General features: G+C 37.9%; 1 protein-coding gene across 9 annotated transcripts in view; it reads left to right on the top strand.

The window, feature by feature from the left end:
• ITGB3BP (integrin subunit beta 3 binding protein) overlaps positions 1-18,133 on the top strand; it is a 92,587-nt gene that overhangs the window by 20,325 nt on the left and 54,129 nt on the right. For all 9 annotated transcript variants that reach the window (XR_009599440.1, XR_006059760.1, XR_006059759.1 and 6 more), the window contains one exon: positions 17,015-17,150. Coding sequence is in view for 6 of the 9 variants with exons in the window: in XM_012165554.4 (XP_012020944.2) it covers positions 17,015-17,150 (136 nt within the window). In the remaining 3 variants the exon portion in view is untranslated. The remainder of the gene's footprint in view (positions 1-17,014; positions 17,151-18,133) is intronic.

Here is an 18,133-nt window from a genome sequence, read left to right as displayed (position 1 = left end):
TACTTCCTACCAAGGCCAACTTAATAGGCATTCTGCCAGAGGAACGGCAGTGCAGGTTTAGAGGAAGTTTGCTGATTGGGACATGCATACCCAGTCGAAATTACTCCATTACCATTAGTAGGATACTCCTAAGTCTGATTATTCCCATTATCTCATCTCTCTGAGACAGAACTTTTCCTGATTCCTGAAATTAGAAAGAACATTGGATTTCAGGGCTTTAGAAAATATGACAGCTCACATTCTGTAGGCTCACTTATTGGTCTGGCTCATGTCTGCTCCTTTCTCCTCTCCTTCCCTCCTCTTCCCCTGCTTTTTTTCCTTAGCTTTTTATTATGGAAATTTTTGAACATACACTAAAGTAGAGACAATAATACAATGAAGTACGATGCAACCATCACCCATCTTCCAAAATTACTAACATTTTGCTAATTTTGCCTCATCTATCTATATATGTATGTATATATTTATATATGTGTGTATGTATCTGTATATTTTTCCCTGGAATTTTATAAATCTCACACGTGTTATTTCATTAGAATATTCTTCAGTATGCATTTTTAACAGATAATGACTTCTTTCATAACTATAGTGCCACTATCACACTTATAAAATAAGAAGTAACTCCTTAATAATATCTTTTACCCAGTCTATATTCATATTTCTATGGTTGTTTTAAAATGTCCTTTTATAGTTGGTTTATTAAAATCAGGATCCAAACAAGATTTCCACATTGTAATGGTTTTTATGTATCGTAAGTCTTTTTTTTGCACCAAGTTTTAAAATCTTTTAAAATCTCACTCTTTTTCTTATAATTTATCTTTTGGAAAAAAACTTAAATTATTTTCCATAAGTGTATTTCACATTATAGATTTTATTGTTTTCTTGTGTTCTTTAGAAAAGTGATTTCTCTATTCACATTTCTCTATTTCACAATTCACATTTCTTCACATTTCATATAAAAAGTCATTAAAGCTAGAGGCTTGATTAGATTCTGGTTCATATTTTTGCTAAGAATGCCTCATAGGTAGTCTGTATTTTCTGTTGCATCACCTCCACAAGTACAAAATGGTCTTGGTTCCAAGTTTTACCAGCCTAATTTACCCATAGTAAAATTCTCAGTCTTTCTCCTAATTTTTTTTTTAATTCGTGAATGATTTATAGATTCCTTTTTTCACTACAGTCACCAAATACTGATCCCTTTTTTGCCTTTTGATTTTGGGGAAATTTGATTATAGAGAATGCACTGCCTACTATACAGCTTCAGTAATTATCAACACAAGGCTAATATTGTTTCATATATGCTCCCATGCATACTTCAGTATCCCCTGTACTAGATTATTTGAAGCAAATCTCAAACATCATCCATATCATCCATAAATACTCCAGTAATTATTTTAAAAAGATAGACTTTTATAATAGTGTTATACCCCACTCCCACCTCTGCTATGATCTCTGCAAAAAAATCTCTTTCAAAATTAACATTAATTCCTTAATCCTTAAGTGGACATCTTTCCTCAAATTCTCCCAATTATCTCATATACTTTTTGACAGTTCAATTCTTTTTAAATTTTAGCATTTTTTATTGACATTCATATAATATAAAATTCATAATTTAACAGTATACACCAGTGATTTATTATATACTCATTACATTGTGCAGCCATCACCACTATCTGATTTCAGAACATTTCCACCACCCCAAAAAGAAATCCATACCTATTAGCAGTTAGTCTCAATTCCCTCCTCCTCTCGTTCCCTGGCAACTGCTGATTTATTTGCTGTTTCTGTGGATTTGCCTATTCTGGCCATATGGCCTTTGGTGATTGACTTCTTTCATTTCGCATAATATTTTCAAGTTTTATCCAAGGTTTATCACATGAGCAGCACTTTATTCCTTTTTATGGCTCAGTCTTACTCTTTTGTATGGGTATATCACCTTTTGTTTATCTGTTCCTCAGCTGAATGGGCTTCCATTCTTTAGTGCTGCTAGTGGTGAAGAAACCGCCTGCCAAGGCAGGAGACACAGGTTCTATCCCTGGGTCGGGAAGATCCCCTGGAGGAGAGCATGGCAACTCACTTCAGTATTCCTGCCTGGAGAATCTCATAGACAGAGGAGCTGGCAGGCTTTGGTCCATAGGGTTGCGAAGAGTCAGACATGACTGTAGTGACTTAGCACACACATACAGCTGCAGGACCTTTGAGTTGTTGCCACTTTTTTACTATTGCAAATAATGTATATAACATTCTTGTACAGCATTTTGTATGAGTATGTTTTCAGTTTTCTTATATACCTGGGGTGGAATTGTTGAGTCATATGGTGATTCTAACTTTTTACAAAATTGCTAAAGTCTTTTCTACAGCATTTTACATCCCCACTAACAGTATGTAAGGGTTCCAGTTTATCCACATCCTCAACACTTGTTATTATCTGACTTTTTGATTCTAGCCATCCTACTGGGTGTGAAGTCATATCCTGTTGTGGTTTTAATTTGCATTTCCCTGGTAATGTTGAACATCTTTTCTTGTACTAATTGGCCATCTGTATATTTTCTTTGGAGAAATATCTGTTCAAATCTTTGCCCATTTTTTAATTGGGTTGTCTTTTTACTGTTAAGTTGTAAGAATTCTGTATATATTCTCAACACTGTTACCTTATCAGATATATGATTTACATGTACTTTCATCAGTTCCGTGGATTGTCTTTCTTGGTAGACTCCTTTGATACACAAAAGTTTAAAATTTTGATGAAGTCCAGCTTTTTTTTTTTTTGATGGCTTGTGCAATCTATGGTAATGCAGACTTCTACTATGTTTCTTCCCAGGAGTTTTATAGTGTTTAGCACATATGTTAAAAATCTAATAGATAATAGAGTTCATTTTTGACATGGTGTGATGTTAGGGGCATGTAGTTCATTTGTCCTAGCAATGTTTGTTAAAAAGCTATTATTTCCCCCATTGAATGGCCTTAGAACTCTTATTGAAGATTAGTTGACTATAAATATATGAATTTATTTTTGAACTCTCAAATCTATTCCATTTGTCTACAGATCTGATCTTATGCCACCACCATGCTGTGTTTCAAAATAAAAAAGTTTTTTAATTACTATACATTTGAAAATAGGAAATATGAGTCTTCCAACTTTGTTCTCTTTGTTGCAGAGATTGGGCTGTAGTTTTTTTTTAAGGTATTTATCTGGTTTTGCTATCAGAGTAATGTTGGTCTCATAGAATGAGTTAGAAAGTGTTCCCTGCTTTTTTATAGAATTTGAGAAGAATTGTTGTCACTTCTTTAAATGCTGGTAGAATTCACCAGTGAAGCTCTCTGGCGTTACAGTTTTCTTTTTAACAAGTTTTCTGAATTAATCTAATCTCTTTACTTGCTTTTAATATGTTCCACTTTTCCATTTCTCCATGATTCAGTCCTGGTGGGCTGTGTATTTTGGGGAATTTGTCCACTTCATCTAGATTAGCTAATCTGTTGGCATACAACTGTTCATAGTATCCCCTTATAATCCCTCTTATTTCTCCAAGGTTGGTTGTAATATCTGCCCCCTCATTCCTGATTTTAGTAATTTAAATCTTATTTCTTTCTTGGTCAGTCTAGATAAAGGTTTGTTGGTTTGGGGTTTTTTTTTTTCCCCCAAAGAACCAACTTTTGAATTCATTGATCTCTTTTTTCTTATTTTCCATTTCGTTTGCTTTCACCTTAATATTAATATTTTTTTTTCTTCTAGTGTGTTTGGGTTTAGTTTATTCCTTTTTTAACTTCTTAAATTGGAAGCTTAGGTTATTGATTTGAGAGCTTTCTTCTTTTTTAAATGTGTTTAAATTCTTCTCTGAGTACTACTTTCCATCCCATAAGTTTTTATATATGTTACGGTTCATTTTCATTTTCCTCAATATGTTTTCTAATTTCCTTTTTGATTGGTTGTCTAGGAATATGTTATTTAATTTCTATAAATTCATTTTCCAAATGTCTTTATATTTTTAATTTGTAATTTTATTCTATTGTGATTAGAAACTGTTCTTTATGTGATTCTACTTTTTTTCCACATTTACTGAGTGGTTTTTTTTTTTTTTTGTTTTTTTGCTGCTTAACATATCTTCTCTCCTGGCTAATATTACATGGGCACTTGAGAAGAATGTATTTTCTGCTGTTGTTGGATGGAGGGCTCAATAGATATGTGTTAGGTCTAATTGGTATATAGTATTGTTCATCTTCTGTTTCCTTGCTGATTTTTATCTAGTTGGTCTATCTATTATTGAAAATGGGACATTGAAGTTTCCAGCTATTATTTTTCTTTTTCTTCCTTCAGTTCTATCAGCTTTTGCTCCTTGTATTTTGGGGCTCTCTTGTTAGATGTGTGTGTGTGTTTATAATTTTTTTTGTCTTCTTTTGTTTCAGTATCAGTAAGTCTTTATTCATTGAGTTTTCTTGGCGAGAAGAGGAAAGGGAAAAAGGATCAGCATATAGCAGAAACATATAGTGAAGTATTGCAGAAAGGAAGAAAGTACCCAGTACAGCCAGGAACACACACTGCTGATAGTCACCAAAGGTCAAGGGAGCTCAGTTTTCTCTAGTTCAGGAATGAGAAGAAGGAGTCAGGGGAAGAACAAAGAGGATCAGGCTATCCTTCCTTCCCTATAAATTTAAGAACTGGCACAAAGCTTTGGTGTCTAGTATTAAAACATGGAGTTGTTAATTTGTCCATCTCTTATTAAACATAAATTTCGACTTAAGTTTTTTGTATCTGCCTAAAAGCAGGTCAGGAAGCAACAGTTAGAACTGGACATGGAACAACAGACTGGTTCCAAATAGGAAAAGGAGTACATCAAGGCTGTATATTGTCACCCTGCTTATTTAACTTATATGCAGAGTACATCATGAGAAACGCTGGACTGGAAGAAACACAAGCTGGAATCAAGATTGCCAGGAGAAATATCAGTAACCTCAGATATGCAGATGACACCACCCTTATGGCAGAAAGTGAAGAGGAACTCAAAAGCCTCTTGATGAAAGTGAAAGAGGAGAGTGAAAAAGTTGGCTTCAAGCTCAACATTCAGAAAACGAAGATCATGGCATCCGGTCCCATCACTTCATGGCAAATAGATGGGGAAACAGTGTCAGAGTTTATTTTTTGGGGCTCCAAAATCACTGCCGATGGTGACTGCAGCCATGAAATTAAAAGACCCTTACTTCTTGGAAGAAAAGTTATGAACAACCTAGATAGTATATTCAAAAGCAGAGACATTACTTTGCCGAATAAGGTCCGTCTAGTTAAGGCTATGGTTTTTCCTGCGGTCATGTATGGATGTAAGGCTGAGCGCCGAAGAATTGATGCTTTTGAACTGTGGTGTTGGAGAAGACTCTTGAGAGTCCCTTGGACTGCAAGGAGATCCAACCAGTCCATTCTGAAGGAGATCAGCCCTGGGATTTCTTTGGAAGGAATGATGCTAAAGCTGAAACTCCAGTACTTTGGCCACCTCATGCGAAGAGTTGACTCATTGGAAAAGACTCTGATGCTGGGAGGAATTGGGGGCAGGAGGAAAAGGGGATGACAGAGGATAAGATGGCTGGATGGCATCACTGACTCGATGGATGTGAATCTGAGTGAACTCCGGGAGTTGGTGATGGACAGGGAGGCCTGGCATACTGCGATTCATGGGGTCGCAAAGAGTCGTACACAACTGAGCAACTGAACTGAACTGAAAAGCTCCTGAGTGACTTAAATATACATTCGTCTTCCTCTCTTGGTTTCCCACCCCTTCTTTCTGTATGAAAACCTCCCATTTCTCTTCTCTTAATAGGAAATTAAGTAGATTTGGTTCATTCATGTACCAGTGTAAGTTTTTACATGAATCATATCAAGGAGTAGTCTTGACTCAAAAGGTTTGGCACAAAGAATGACATTCTTAACATCTTCAGGTTATTTTACACAAATCATTCAAAAGTTTTGCAGATACTCAAGAATCACATGAGTATGTCTGTGTAAGGTAGGAGTCAAGCTTTTAGGAAAAATCTGGTTTAAAACAGGAAATAGAGAAAGGAGAAAAAAGTATGACCCAAGGCTTTCACTTTTTTCCTCTTTGTTGTTATTGTTTAGTTGCTAAGTCATGTCTGACTCTTTGTGACCCCTTGGACTGTAGCCCACCAGACTCCTCTGATCATGAAATTTCCCAAGGAAATACACTGGAGTGAGTTGCCATTTCCTTCTCCATTTCTTCAACTTTAGTGAGATATAATTGATCAAAATATAAGATATTTAAAGTGTACGATGTGATGATTTGATTTCTAGATTGTGAACATGTATATTCATTGTGTATACATATGTGTATGTGTGTCTTTTTATACACACATTGTGAAAGGATTGTTTCCATCTATTAATCCATCTATAACTTCAACTTTTTCTTTTTCTTTTTTGGTAAGAACATTTAAGTTCTACCCTTCTAGCAGATTTTAGTTACAATATAATAGTGTTATTAGTTATAGTCACCATGCTGTCCATTAGATCCTCAGACCTTGTTTATCTTACAATGAAAGTTTGTACCCTCTGTTCCTCCATCTCCCAGTGACTAAAAACTGCTTTCCTACTGTCTGTTTCTGTGAATTAGACCTTTTTATTTTCTTCACATATAAATGAGACCGTGAAGTGGTTTGTTTTTCTCTCTCAGTGCATTTCACTTAGCATAATGTTCTCCAGGTTCATTCATGTTGTCACTAATAACAGAATTTCCCACTTTAAGAAGAGCAGCCTTAAGATGATGTTTCAGATCCCTTTGGCTGCTGAACAATCCTCTGAAAGATACTTCATATTTTTTCTTTTGATACAAAAGAAAGTTGTAAAAAAAAAAAAGAAAGTTATATACAATTAAAACCCAAAAGCACATTTGGAAAGATCAATACATTTACGTAGTCTGTCACATAACAGTCACCAAATCATTAGCTGTCAAGCTTTACAAATCCCAGACAGTTGTTTAAATGGATGGAAAATTAGCAAATGAAAAAATGTTCAGTGTTATTCGTCATTGAAAATACAATTTAAAACCACAAAGTGATACCATTCCCACTCATTAGAATAGCTAAGTTCAGTTCAGTGTCTCAGTCGTACATGACTCTTTGCAACGCCAGACAGGAGCACACCAGGCTTCTCTGTCCATCAACAACTCCCAGAGCTTGCTCACGCTCATGTCCATTGAGTTGGTGATACTATCCAACTATCTCACCCTCTATTGTCCGCTTCTCCTCTTGCCTTCAATCTTTCCCAATATCAGGGTCTTTTCAGCTGAGTCACTTTTTCACATCAGGTGGCCAAAGTATTGGAGTTTCGGCTTCAGCATCAGTTTTTCCAATGAATATTCAGGACTGATTTCCTTTAGGATAGACTGATTTCATTTCCTTTCAGTCCAAGGGACTCTTGAGAGTTTTCTCCAACACGACATTTCAAAAGCATCAATTCTTTGGTGCTCAGCTTTCTCTATGGTCCAACTCTCACATCCATACATGGAAAAACCAATGGCTATGTCTAGATGGAACTTTGTTGGCAAAGTAATGGCTCTGTCTTCTGATATGCTATCTAGGTTGTGATAGCTTTTCTTCAAGAAGCAAATGTCTTTTAATTTCATAGCTGCAGTCACCATCTGCAGTGACTTTGGAGCCCAAGAAAATAGTCTCTGTTTCCATTGTTTCCCCATCTATTTGTCATAAAGGGATGGGACCAGATGCCAAGATCTTAGTTTTTTGAATGTTGAATTTTAAGCCAGCTTTTGGAGTGTCAGACCACTTCAGTATTTTTGCCATGAGAACCTCATGAACAGTATGAACAGAATAGCTAAATAACAAAATCAAAACAGAATGACTTTAAAAACCAACACAGGAACGCCTAAAACAATCTAAGGATTGGTGAGGATGTTCAGCATTTAGAGCCCTCATTTATAGATAGCAATTTAAAAGGATATAAACACTGTGGGAAAGGAGTACCTCGAGGCTGCATATTGTCACCCTGCTTATTTAACTTATATGCAGAGCACATCATGTGAAACGCAGGGCTGGATGAAGCGCAAGCTGGAATCAAGGTTGCTGGGAGAAATATCAATAACCTCAGCTATGCAGATGACACCACCCTTATGGCAGAAAGCAAAGAGGAACTAAAGAGTTTCTTGATGAAAGAGGAGAATGAAAAGACTGGCTTAAAATTCAACATTCCGAAAACTAAGATCGTGGCATCCGGTCCCATCACTTCATGGCAAATAGATGGGGAAACAATGGAAACAGTGAGAGATTTTATTTTCCTGGGCTCCAAAATCACTGCAGTTGGTGACTACAGCCATGAAATTAAGACGCTTGCTCCTTGGAAGAAAAGCCATGACAAACCTAGACAGCATATTAGAAAGCAGAGCCATTACTTTGCTAACAAAGGTCTGTCAAGTCAAAGCTATGGTTTTCCCAGTAGTCATGTATGTGAGAGTTAGACTGTAAAGAAAGCTGAACACCGAAGAATTGATGCTTTTGAACTGTAGTGTTGGAGAAGACTCTTGAGAGTCCCTTGGACTGCAAAGAGATCCGACCAGTCCATCCTAAAGGAAATCAGTCCTGAATATTCATTGGAAGGAGTAATACTAAAGTTGAAACTCCAATACTTTGGCCGCCTGAAGCAAAGAACTGACTCATTGGAAAAGACCCTGATGCTGGGAAAGATTGAAGGCGGGAGAAGGGGAATGAGAGAGGATGAGATGGTTAGATGGCATCACCAACTAGATGGACATGAGTGTGAGCCAGCTCTGGGAGTTGTTGATGGACAGGGAAGCCTGGCAAGCTGCAGTCCATGGTGTCAAAAAGAGTCGGACACAATTGAGCGACTGAACTGAACTGAAACCCTTTGGAGAACTATTCAGCCTTTATTTTATGTATACAAAATAAATCTATAGCCATCCTGTAGCCTAGCAATTTTACTCCTGGACTTTCCAGGTAAATAAAATCATATAGCCACAAAAAGACATACAAGAATGTTCTTAGCATCTTAATTCATAATAGCCTCTAACTGAAAACAGTTGATATTTAGGACTCTTTTAGGAACCTTAGGCCTAAATTGTGAAAAATCCCTGAGACAGCTGGTATTTTAAATTTTCTAATTAATTCCATAAGTACTAGTGATGCATAGTATCTTAGGTGCATCATTCCAATAACTGGGTTAGCCAGTATAAGGTTATAAAGAATTGTCTCCATTAGCTACCCTAGTTTTTCTTTTGCTTCTGGTTGTCCAAATACCTACAGTACCTGTATGTTAAACATTTCAGTGATAGCATAGGCTAATATTTCATAATAATAGTAGCAGACCCATTATATCCCATATTTCATCCTGAAAGAACCCTAGGTTGGTACTTTTTAGACTGTTTATAATAGGTAAAAATCAATAACTCTTTGGTAGAATATGTTTTAAACAAGGTGACGAAGCAGGCTACAATTTGTGAAAGAACTTAAGAAAGGATGTTACATATATTTGAAATTATGGAGAGAACATTCATTTCTCTCGTTCTGGGCAGAAAAATCAATGCTCAAATTTTAGTTTTGCTAATATACAAGGTTTGACCTCCTTACAAAAAAGTACAGTGACATTTGAACTAAGTAGGCCAAGTCCTTCAATGTTTGGGGTTTGGCAAAATGGAAATTCTTAAATGGATTCTAGGATCATCTTCAGAGTTTAAAAATTAGGTTAAACCTCGAGAGAATAGAACTTAAAGAAGTGTGATTCTGGGTAAAGAATCCACTTGCTCAGTGGTAAAGAATCCTTGCCAGTGCAGGAGACACAGGCTTGACCCCTGGTCTAGATCCCACATGCTGTGGAGCAAGTAAACCCGTGTATCACAACTATTGAGCCTGTGCACTAGAGCCTGGGAACCACAACTGCTGAAGCCTGTGTGCCTAGAGCTGGTTCTCCGCAGCAAGAGAAGCCACTGCAGTGAGAAGGCCTTACACTGCAATGAAGAGTAGCCCCCACTTGCTACAACTAGAGGAAAGTCCGCTCAGCAACAAAGACCCAGCACAGCCAATAAATAGAAATAAAGAAATAAAATTATAAAAAGTTTATACATTTTTGTCTGTAAGTAGACAGATACATATAAATATGCAGAATATTTAGTGGGATAGTAGAGAAAGGTAGATTTTCTTTTTTCCAGTATATTACCATTATATGGGCTTCCCAGATAGCACTTGTGGTAAAGAACCTTCCTGCCAATGCAGGAAGTACAAAAGACTCAGGTTCAGTCCCTGGGTTGGGAATATCTGAATTAGAAAACAGCAACCTGCTCCAGTATTCTTGCCTGGAATCCATGGGCAGAACTCTGGTGGGCTACAGCCCAACGGGCCGCAAAGAGTTGGACGTGACTAAGCACACACACACACATTACAATTGTGGACAGACATTTTCCCTCGTAATCAACACAGATCACAAAAAGCTAGCAAAGGAGAAGCCTTAGTATTTTTAAGGTGAGGACAAAAATTTTATATATACACACGTGCATGCACGTGTACACACAACGAAGATCGATTTTGTGAAAGCTAGAAAATTGTTTTCAAGGAGAAATATATGATCTACAGTTGCAATGCTTAGATATTTGGCAATTGGAAAAATAATTTTTGGTGAAAATAGGAAAACAGATTGACATCAATGTACATTAGCGTAGTGACTTTCATTTCTTGTACATACACTGTGAAATAGTTCTGGGCAATAAATTCTTAGAAAAGTGGGGTTGGATTGGATAAATGTCATAGTTTATGACTGAATACATATAAACAGGTGAAAACTCAAGGTAGAGAGGTAATAATAGCCACCTGATAAAGAGACTTAAAACCCTTTCACCTTATGAAAAAGATTGCTTTAGAGCTATAACTTGATATTATAGTTTGATTTTTTTTAAAGATATTGGTTACATTTGTGGCTACAGTAGATATAGAAAATAAAGAATAGAATGCCTTTTGTTCCCCCAATACAAAGAAGTATCTATCCTTTAAAATCTTAACTGTAAAAAGATAATTGATACTATAGATTCTGGAACTAATACCAAAATTATTGGAAAAGGTAACATAGCTACTATTTCTGCCATGGTGTCTTAAAGAATAGTTGACAGTAGAGAATTATATAACTATTTCAAGTCAGCAACCAAGCTAAAGTGTAATTCTACAATGTTTGCAACATGTCATGACCCTTTAGACATTTCCTTTATCCCCCAAATCCACCCTTTGCTGTGCATTTCATCTCTACATTTCAGGTTTTTCATACCCTTTGTTTTCACTCATCTAAGCCTCACGCTTCCTTCTCACAGGAATCATGTGAGATTACTGCAGACTATTTTGATTTTCCCTCTTCAAATTTCTATAGCACACATACTATCTTTAGAACTGTCTCTGCTGTTTATGAGGCCAGGAAATTTGTTTCATTCCTGTATGTACATTAGCTAGCCAGATGCTGGGTGGTAAGTAAGTATTATAGAAAACAAGTTTAAAGGGAATTCAGAACAGGGAACAATTAATAGTGTGATGATGAGTATTTAGAGAAAGTGGATTATGAGTGAGGGACCAAACAGTGAAAGATTAGCTGAGGCCCAAATGAAAAAGATGGCTTAAAACTCAACATTCAGAAAACTAAGATCATGGCATCTGGTCCAATCACTTCATGGCAAATAGTTGGGGAAACGAAACAGTGAGAGACTTTATTTTGGGAGCTCCAAAATGACTGCAGATGATGACTGTGGCCATGAAATAAAAAGATGCTTGCTCCTTGGAAGGAAAGCTATGATCACCCTACACAGCATATTAAAAAGCAGAGACATTACTTTGCCAACAAAGATCCGTCTGGTCAAAGCTATGGTTTTTCCAGTAGTCATGTATGGATTTGAGAGTTTGGACCATAAAGAAAGCTAAGTGCCAAAGAATTGATGCTTTTGAACTGTGGTGTTGGAGAAGACTCTTGAGAGTCCCTTGGACTGCAAGGAGATCCAACCAGTCCATCTTAAAGGAAATCAGTCCTGAATATTCATTGGAAGGACTGATGCTAAAGCTGAAACTCCAATACTTTGGCCACCTGATGCAAAGAACTGACTCTTTAGAAAAGACCCTGATGTTGGGAAAGATTGAAGGCAGGAGGAGAAGGAGATGACACAGGTTGAGATGGTTGGATAGCATCACTGACTCGATGGACATGGTTTGAGTAAGCTCCAGGAGTTAGTGATGGACAGGAAAACCTGGTGTGCTGCAGTCCATGGGGTTTCGAAGAGTTGGATACAACTGAGTGACTAAACTGAACTGCACTGAAATGTGAATAGCCTAAGTGACTGGGATTATGCTGCTGCTAAGCTGCTAAGTTGCTTCAGTCGTGTCTGACTCTGTGACCCTGTAGATGGCAGCCCACCAGGCTCCCCCATCCCTGGGATTCTCCAGGCAAGAACACTGGTGTGGGTTGCCATTTCCTTCTCCAATGCGTGAAAGTGAAGTCACTCAGTCGTGTCCGACTCTTCGCTACCCCATGGACTGCAGCCTACCAGGCTCCTCCGTCCATGGGATTTTCCAGGCAAGAGTATTGGAGTGGGGTGCCATTGCCTTCTCCAATGGAAAATCCCATACCCCCAGGCTAAAGAAATTATTAGTAATTGCTCTACTTGTAGACCCCTACATCTTCAACCTATCGCACAAGGTATTAATCCTCGTGGTTTGCAACCTAATGAACTGTGGCAAGTGGATGTAACTCATTGCGCTGAACTTTCTCCATCTTCTTTCTTCAATGTCTGTATCGACATTAATTCTTCTTTTATTTGGGTCACACCTCTGCAGTCTGGGACTATAGGTGTCATTTAATAATGTATGAATGAACACATGAATATATTTTGAGTGGAATGATGTGGCTAAGTTTATTGGTCTGTTCCTTTTGAATCATCCATTCATCATACATTTTTTAGTTCTAGAAAACAAAAATGAAAAAATTTATTTTCAGAAACATAAATCCTAGTGGAATATACAGAAATGTAAAGAATTATTAGAATTCACTAACTCCAGTAAGACGTGTACACAAGGTCTATGTAAACACAGAGCAGGAAGCTGCAGAGAGGATTTATTTAGAATAGGTCAAATTCTCAAAGGCCTTATATGCTATACTCAATTGTCTGAACATTATTTTGGTTATCATTAGGACGTGTGTCAGAGCAACTTTGTGAAGTTGAAGGACAGCACTAACTCTTCCAGGGATTTTCCTGTGGGTCTTACTAAGAAAACTGCTGAACATTTCTCTTGCCTAGCCCTGTAATTATCCTTCAAGTTCTGCTCAGTTCAGTCGCTCAGTTGTGTCCGACTCTGTGACGCCATAAACTGCAGCACGCCAGGCCTCCCTGTCCGTCACCAAGTCCCAGACTCCAGCCAAACCCATATCCATTGTGTCGGTGATGCCATCCAACCATCTCATCCTCTGTCGTCCCCTTCTCCTCCTGCATTCAGTCTTTCCAGGCATCAGGCTCTTGTCAGATGAGTCAGCTCTCCGCATTAGGTGGCCAAAGTATCGGAGTTTCAGCTTCAACATTAGTCCTACCAATGAACACTCAGGACTAATCTCCTTTAGGATGGACTGGTTGGATCTCCTTGCAGTCCAAGGGACTCTCAAGAGTCTTCTCCAACACCACAGCTCAAAAGCATCATTTCTTTGGTGCTCAGCTTTCTTCACAGTCCAACTCTCATATCCATACATGACCGTTGGAGAAACCATTGCCTTGACTAGACAGACCTTTGTCGGCAAAGTAATGTCTCTGCTTTGGAATATGCTGTGTAGGGTGATCATAACTTTCCTTCCAAGGAGCAAGTGTCTTTTAATTTCAGGGCTGCATTCACCATCTGCAGTGATTTTGGAGCCCAGAAAAATAGTCTGACACTGTTTCCACTGTTTCCCCATCTATTTGCCAAAAAGTGATGGGACCAGAGCCATTATCTTAGTTTTCTGAATGTTGGGCTTTAAGCCAACTTTTCACTCTCCTCTTTCACTTTCATCAAGAGTTTCTTTTGTTCTTCTTCACTTTATAAGGGTGGTGTCATCTGTATATCTGAGGTTATTGATATTTCTCCCAGCAATCTTGATTCCAGCTTATGCTTCTTCCAGCCCAGCGTTTCTCATGATGTACTCTGCATATAAGTTAAATAAGCAGGGTGACAATATACAGCCTTGCCGTACTCCTTTTCCTATTTGGAACCAGTCTGTTGTTCCATGGCCAGTTCTAGCTGTTGCTTCCTGACCTGTATACAGGTTTCTCAAGAGGTAGTTCAGGTGGTCTGATAGTCCCATCTCTTTCAGAGTCTTCCACAGTATATTGTGATTCACACAGTCAAAAGCTTTGGCATAGTCAATAAAGCAGAAATAGATGTTTTTCTGGAACTCTCTTGCTTTTTCGATGATCCAGCGGATGTTGGCAATTTGATGTCTGGTTCCTGTGCCTTTTCTAAAACCAGCTTGAACATCTGGATGTTCATGGTTGACATATTGCTGAAGCCTGGCTTGGAGAATTTTGACCATTACTTTACTAGCGAGTGAGATGAGTGCAATTGTATGGTAGTTTAAACATTCTTCGGCATTACTTTTCTTTGAGATTAGAATGAAAACTGACCTTTTCCAGTCCTGTGGCCACTGCTCAATTTTCCACATTTGCTGACATTGAGTGCAGCACTTTCACAGCATCATCTTTTAGAATTTGAAATAGCTCAACTAGAATTTCATCACCTCCACTAGCTTTGTTCATGGCCTTCCTAAGGCCCACTTGACTTCACATTCCAGGATGTCCAGCTCTAGGTGTGTGTGAGTGAACATGCCATCGGGATTATCTGGATCTTGAAGATCTTTTTTGTACAGTTCTTCTCTGTATTCTTGCCACCTCTTCTTCATATCTTCTGCTTCTGTTAGGTCCATACCATTTCTGTCCTTTACTGTGCCCATGTTTGTGTGAACTGTTCCCTTGGTATCTCTAATTTTCTTGAAGAGATCTCTAGTCTTTCCCATTCTGTTGTTTTCCTCTATTTCTTTGCATTGATCACTGAGGAAGGCTTTCTTATCTCTCCTTGCTGTTCTTTGGAACTCTGCATTCAGATGCTTATATCTTTCCTTTTCTCCTTTGCGTTTCGCTTCGCTTCTTTTCACAGCTGTTTGTAAGGCCTCCTCAGACAGCGATTTTGCTTTTTTGCATTTCCTTTTCTTGGGGATGGTCTTGATCCCTGTCTGCTGAACAATGTCATGATCCTCTGTCTATAGTTCATCAGGCACTCTGTCTATCAGGTCTAGCCCCTTAAATCTATTTCTCACTTCCACTGCATAGTCATAAGGGATTTGATTTAGGTCATACCTGAATGGTCTAGTGGTTTTCCCCACTTTCTTCAATTTAAGTCTGAATTTGGTAATAAGGAGTTCATGAACTGAGCCACAGTCAGCTCCTGGTCTTGTTTTTACTGACTGTATACAGCTTCTCTATCTTTGGCTGTAAAGGATATAATCAATCTGATTTCGGTGTTGACCATCTGGTGATGTCCCTGTGTAGAGTTGTCTCTTGTGTTGTTGGAAGAGGATGTTTGCTATGACCAGTGTGTTCTCTTGGCAGATCTCTGTTAGCCTTTGCCCTGCTTCATTCTGTACTCCAAGGCTAAATTTGCCTGTTACTCCAGGTGTTTCTTGACTTCCTACTTTTGCATTCCAGTCCCCTATAATGAAAAGGACATCTTTTTTGGGTGTTAGTTCTATAAGGTCTTGTAGGTCTTCATAGAACCGTTCACCTTCAGCTTCTTCGGCATTACTGGTCAAGGCATAGACTTGGATTACCGTGGTATTGAATGGTTTGCCTTGGAAACGAACAGAGATCACTGTGTTGTTTTTGAGACTGCATCCAAGTACTGCATTTTGGACTCTTGTTGACTGTGATGGCTGCTCCATTTTTTCTAAGGGATTCCTGCCCACAGTAGTAGATATAATGGCCATCTGAGTTAAATTAACCCATTCCAGTCCATTTTAGTTCGCTGATTCCTACAATGTCAGTGTTCACTCTTGCCATCTTTTGTTTGATCACTTCCAATTTGCCTTGATTCATGGACCTGACATTCCAGGTTCCGATGCAATATTGCTCTTTACAGCATCGGACCTTGCTTCTATCACCAGTCGCATCCACAGCTGTTGTTTTTGCTGGGTGTTGTTTTGCTTTGGCTGCATCCTTCATTCTTTCTGGAGTTATTTCCCCACTGGTCTCCAGTAGCATATTGGGCACCTACCGACCTGGGGAGTTCCTCTTTCAGTATCCTATCATTTTGCCTTTTCATACTGTTCATGGGGTTCTCAAGGCAAGAATACTGAAGTGGTTTGCCATTCCCTTCTCCAGTGGATGACATTCTGTCAGACCTCTCCACCATGACCCGCCCGTCTTCGGTGGCCCCACATGGCATGGCTTAGTTTCACTGAGTTAGTTAGACAAGGCTGTGATCCATGTGATTAGATTGGCTAGTTGTCTGTGATTGTGGTTTCAGTCTGTCTTCCCTCTGATGGCCTCTCTCAGCGTCTACCATCTTACTTGGGTTTCTCTTACCTTGGACGTGGGGTAACTCCTCTTGGCCGCTGCCCCTGACCTTGGACGTGGGGTAGCTCTTCGGCTGCGCTCGTGTGCCGTTGCAGCTGCCGCGCTCATGCTGACAGCAAATGTCATGATGTAACTGGGAGAGTTGGCCATCTCTACTTGCTTGGAAATACCATCTCAGAAGGTAGCAACCCTTCAGTGTTAAAACTTCATTCATAATCATTAGATTGAGATACCCTAATTAGTATGGAGACCTGAAAAATGTGCATACCTTGAAATACCAGTGTTCACTTTGAAGATAGTAATGGTGTATATTTAAATCAAAAAAGAAAGAGCAGAAAAAAGAGTATTTGTTTGAATTTTTTGAGTTTTTCAAATGTATTTCCGAAGGTCTGTAACTAAACATAATATATTTGTCCCAAATTAATATTTATTTCTAGTCATTTGATTCTCCTAAAATCACAAGGAAGAAAAGTGCTGCAGCCTATTCTCCAACAACTGGAACCTGTCAAATGAGCCCAGTTGCTTCTCCCACAAGCTCAAAAGAACAAGAAAACAGAAATGGACCGTCAAATGGTTAGTTGAACATTCTTTTCTGCTTATTGTGAGATTTTTTTCTAGGTATTGGTTAAATTGGAATTTTTATTTAATAATACGTGAATCCTGCAGCAGCTTATTTTTGTCTTTTTTAAAGAATTCAACATAGAAAAGACTAGAATATAGGTAATACTTTGGACATAAATGTAAACTCTAGGCAGTTACATTAAAATGGTGCTGTAGATTTTGTTACCTTACTTTCCCATCCATTAAATAGAAATTATGGCCTGACTGCCTTCAGCCACTATCAATTATAATAGTATAGCCCCTTAACAAGTTAACAAGCTATCCATCATGTGCATAAATTAGAGGGTGCATAATTCAGGTAATACACTATGTTTTAAGAATAATACTTCTAAATGTTATTTTTATTCATGTTGTCCATTTAGTTTTATCCACATTTCCTGTGTCTTTATGGCTTGTTTATTATATTTCATTCTCTTCTGTTACTATTTTAAGTGCACTTGCAAAAGGTTTATATAATTACTGTTAGAGAATAATCTAACTTTAATATGAAATTCTTTATTTTAAATTGTTGTTAGTTTAATTTTGACCACACATCTTTCTTATCCTCTGGTAGTTTATTGCTAAAATATTCATTTAAAAGATGTAGGAATCTAGATTTCATAGGCTTAATTTTTAATATTGTATAAAAGTCGTGAATCAGTGACATGTCAAGTTTTTATAATATGAAATACTAAGTAGGCTTAAATTTTTTTTTTTAGGCTTAAATTTAAAAGAATATATTTTAGATATACTGTGATTAGCCTGATTCATACTTATTGTAAAACATTCGAGTGCTAAGTATATACTGGAAGCTACAGAGAAACAAAGAAGTCTCCTCATTTTACCTAATTTGTTGTAATGAAACCTGTAACGAGATCTTAACTTTTGAATGACTTTAATCAGGTGCTTCTTAATCTTAAAGCTATCACTGTTAAGTTTGCTTCAAAAATACATGA

This window comes from Ovis aries, chromosome 1, assembly GCF_016772045.2.
Source record: "Ovis aries strain OAR_USU_Benz2616 breed Rambouillet chromosome 1, ARS-UI_Ramb_v3.0, whole genome shotgun sequence".
NCBI classification, from domain to species: domain Eukaryota; kingdom Metazoa; phylum Chordata; class Mammalia; order Artiodactyla; family Bovidae; genus Ovis; species Ovis aries.
This window is presented reverse-complemented; position numbering and strand designations above follow the sequence as displayed.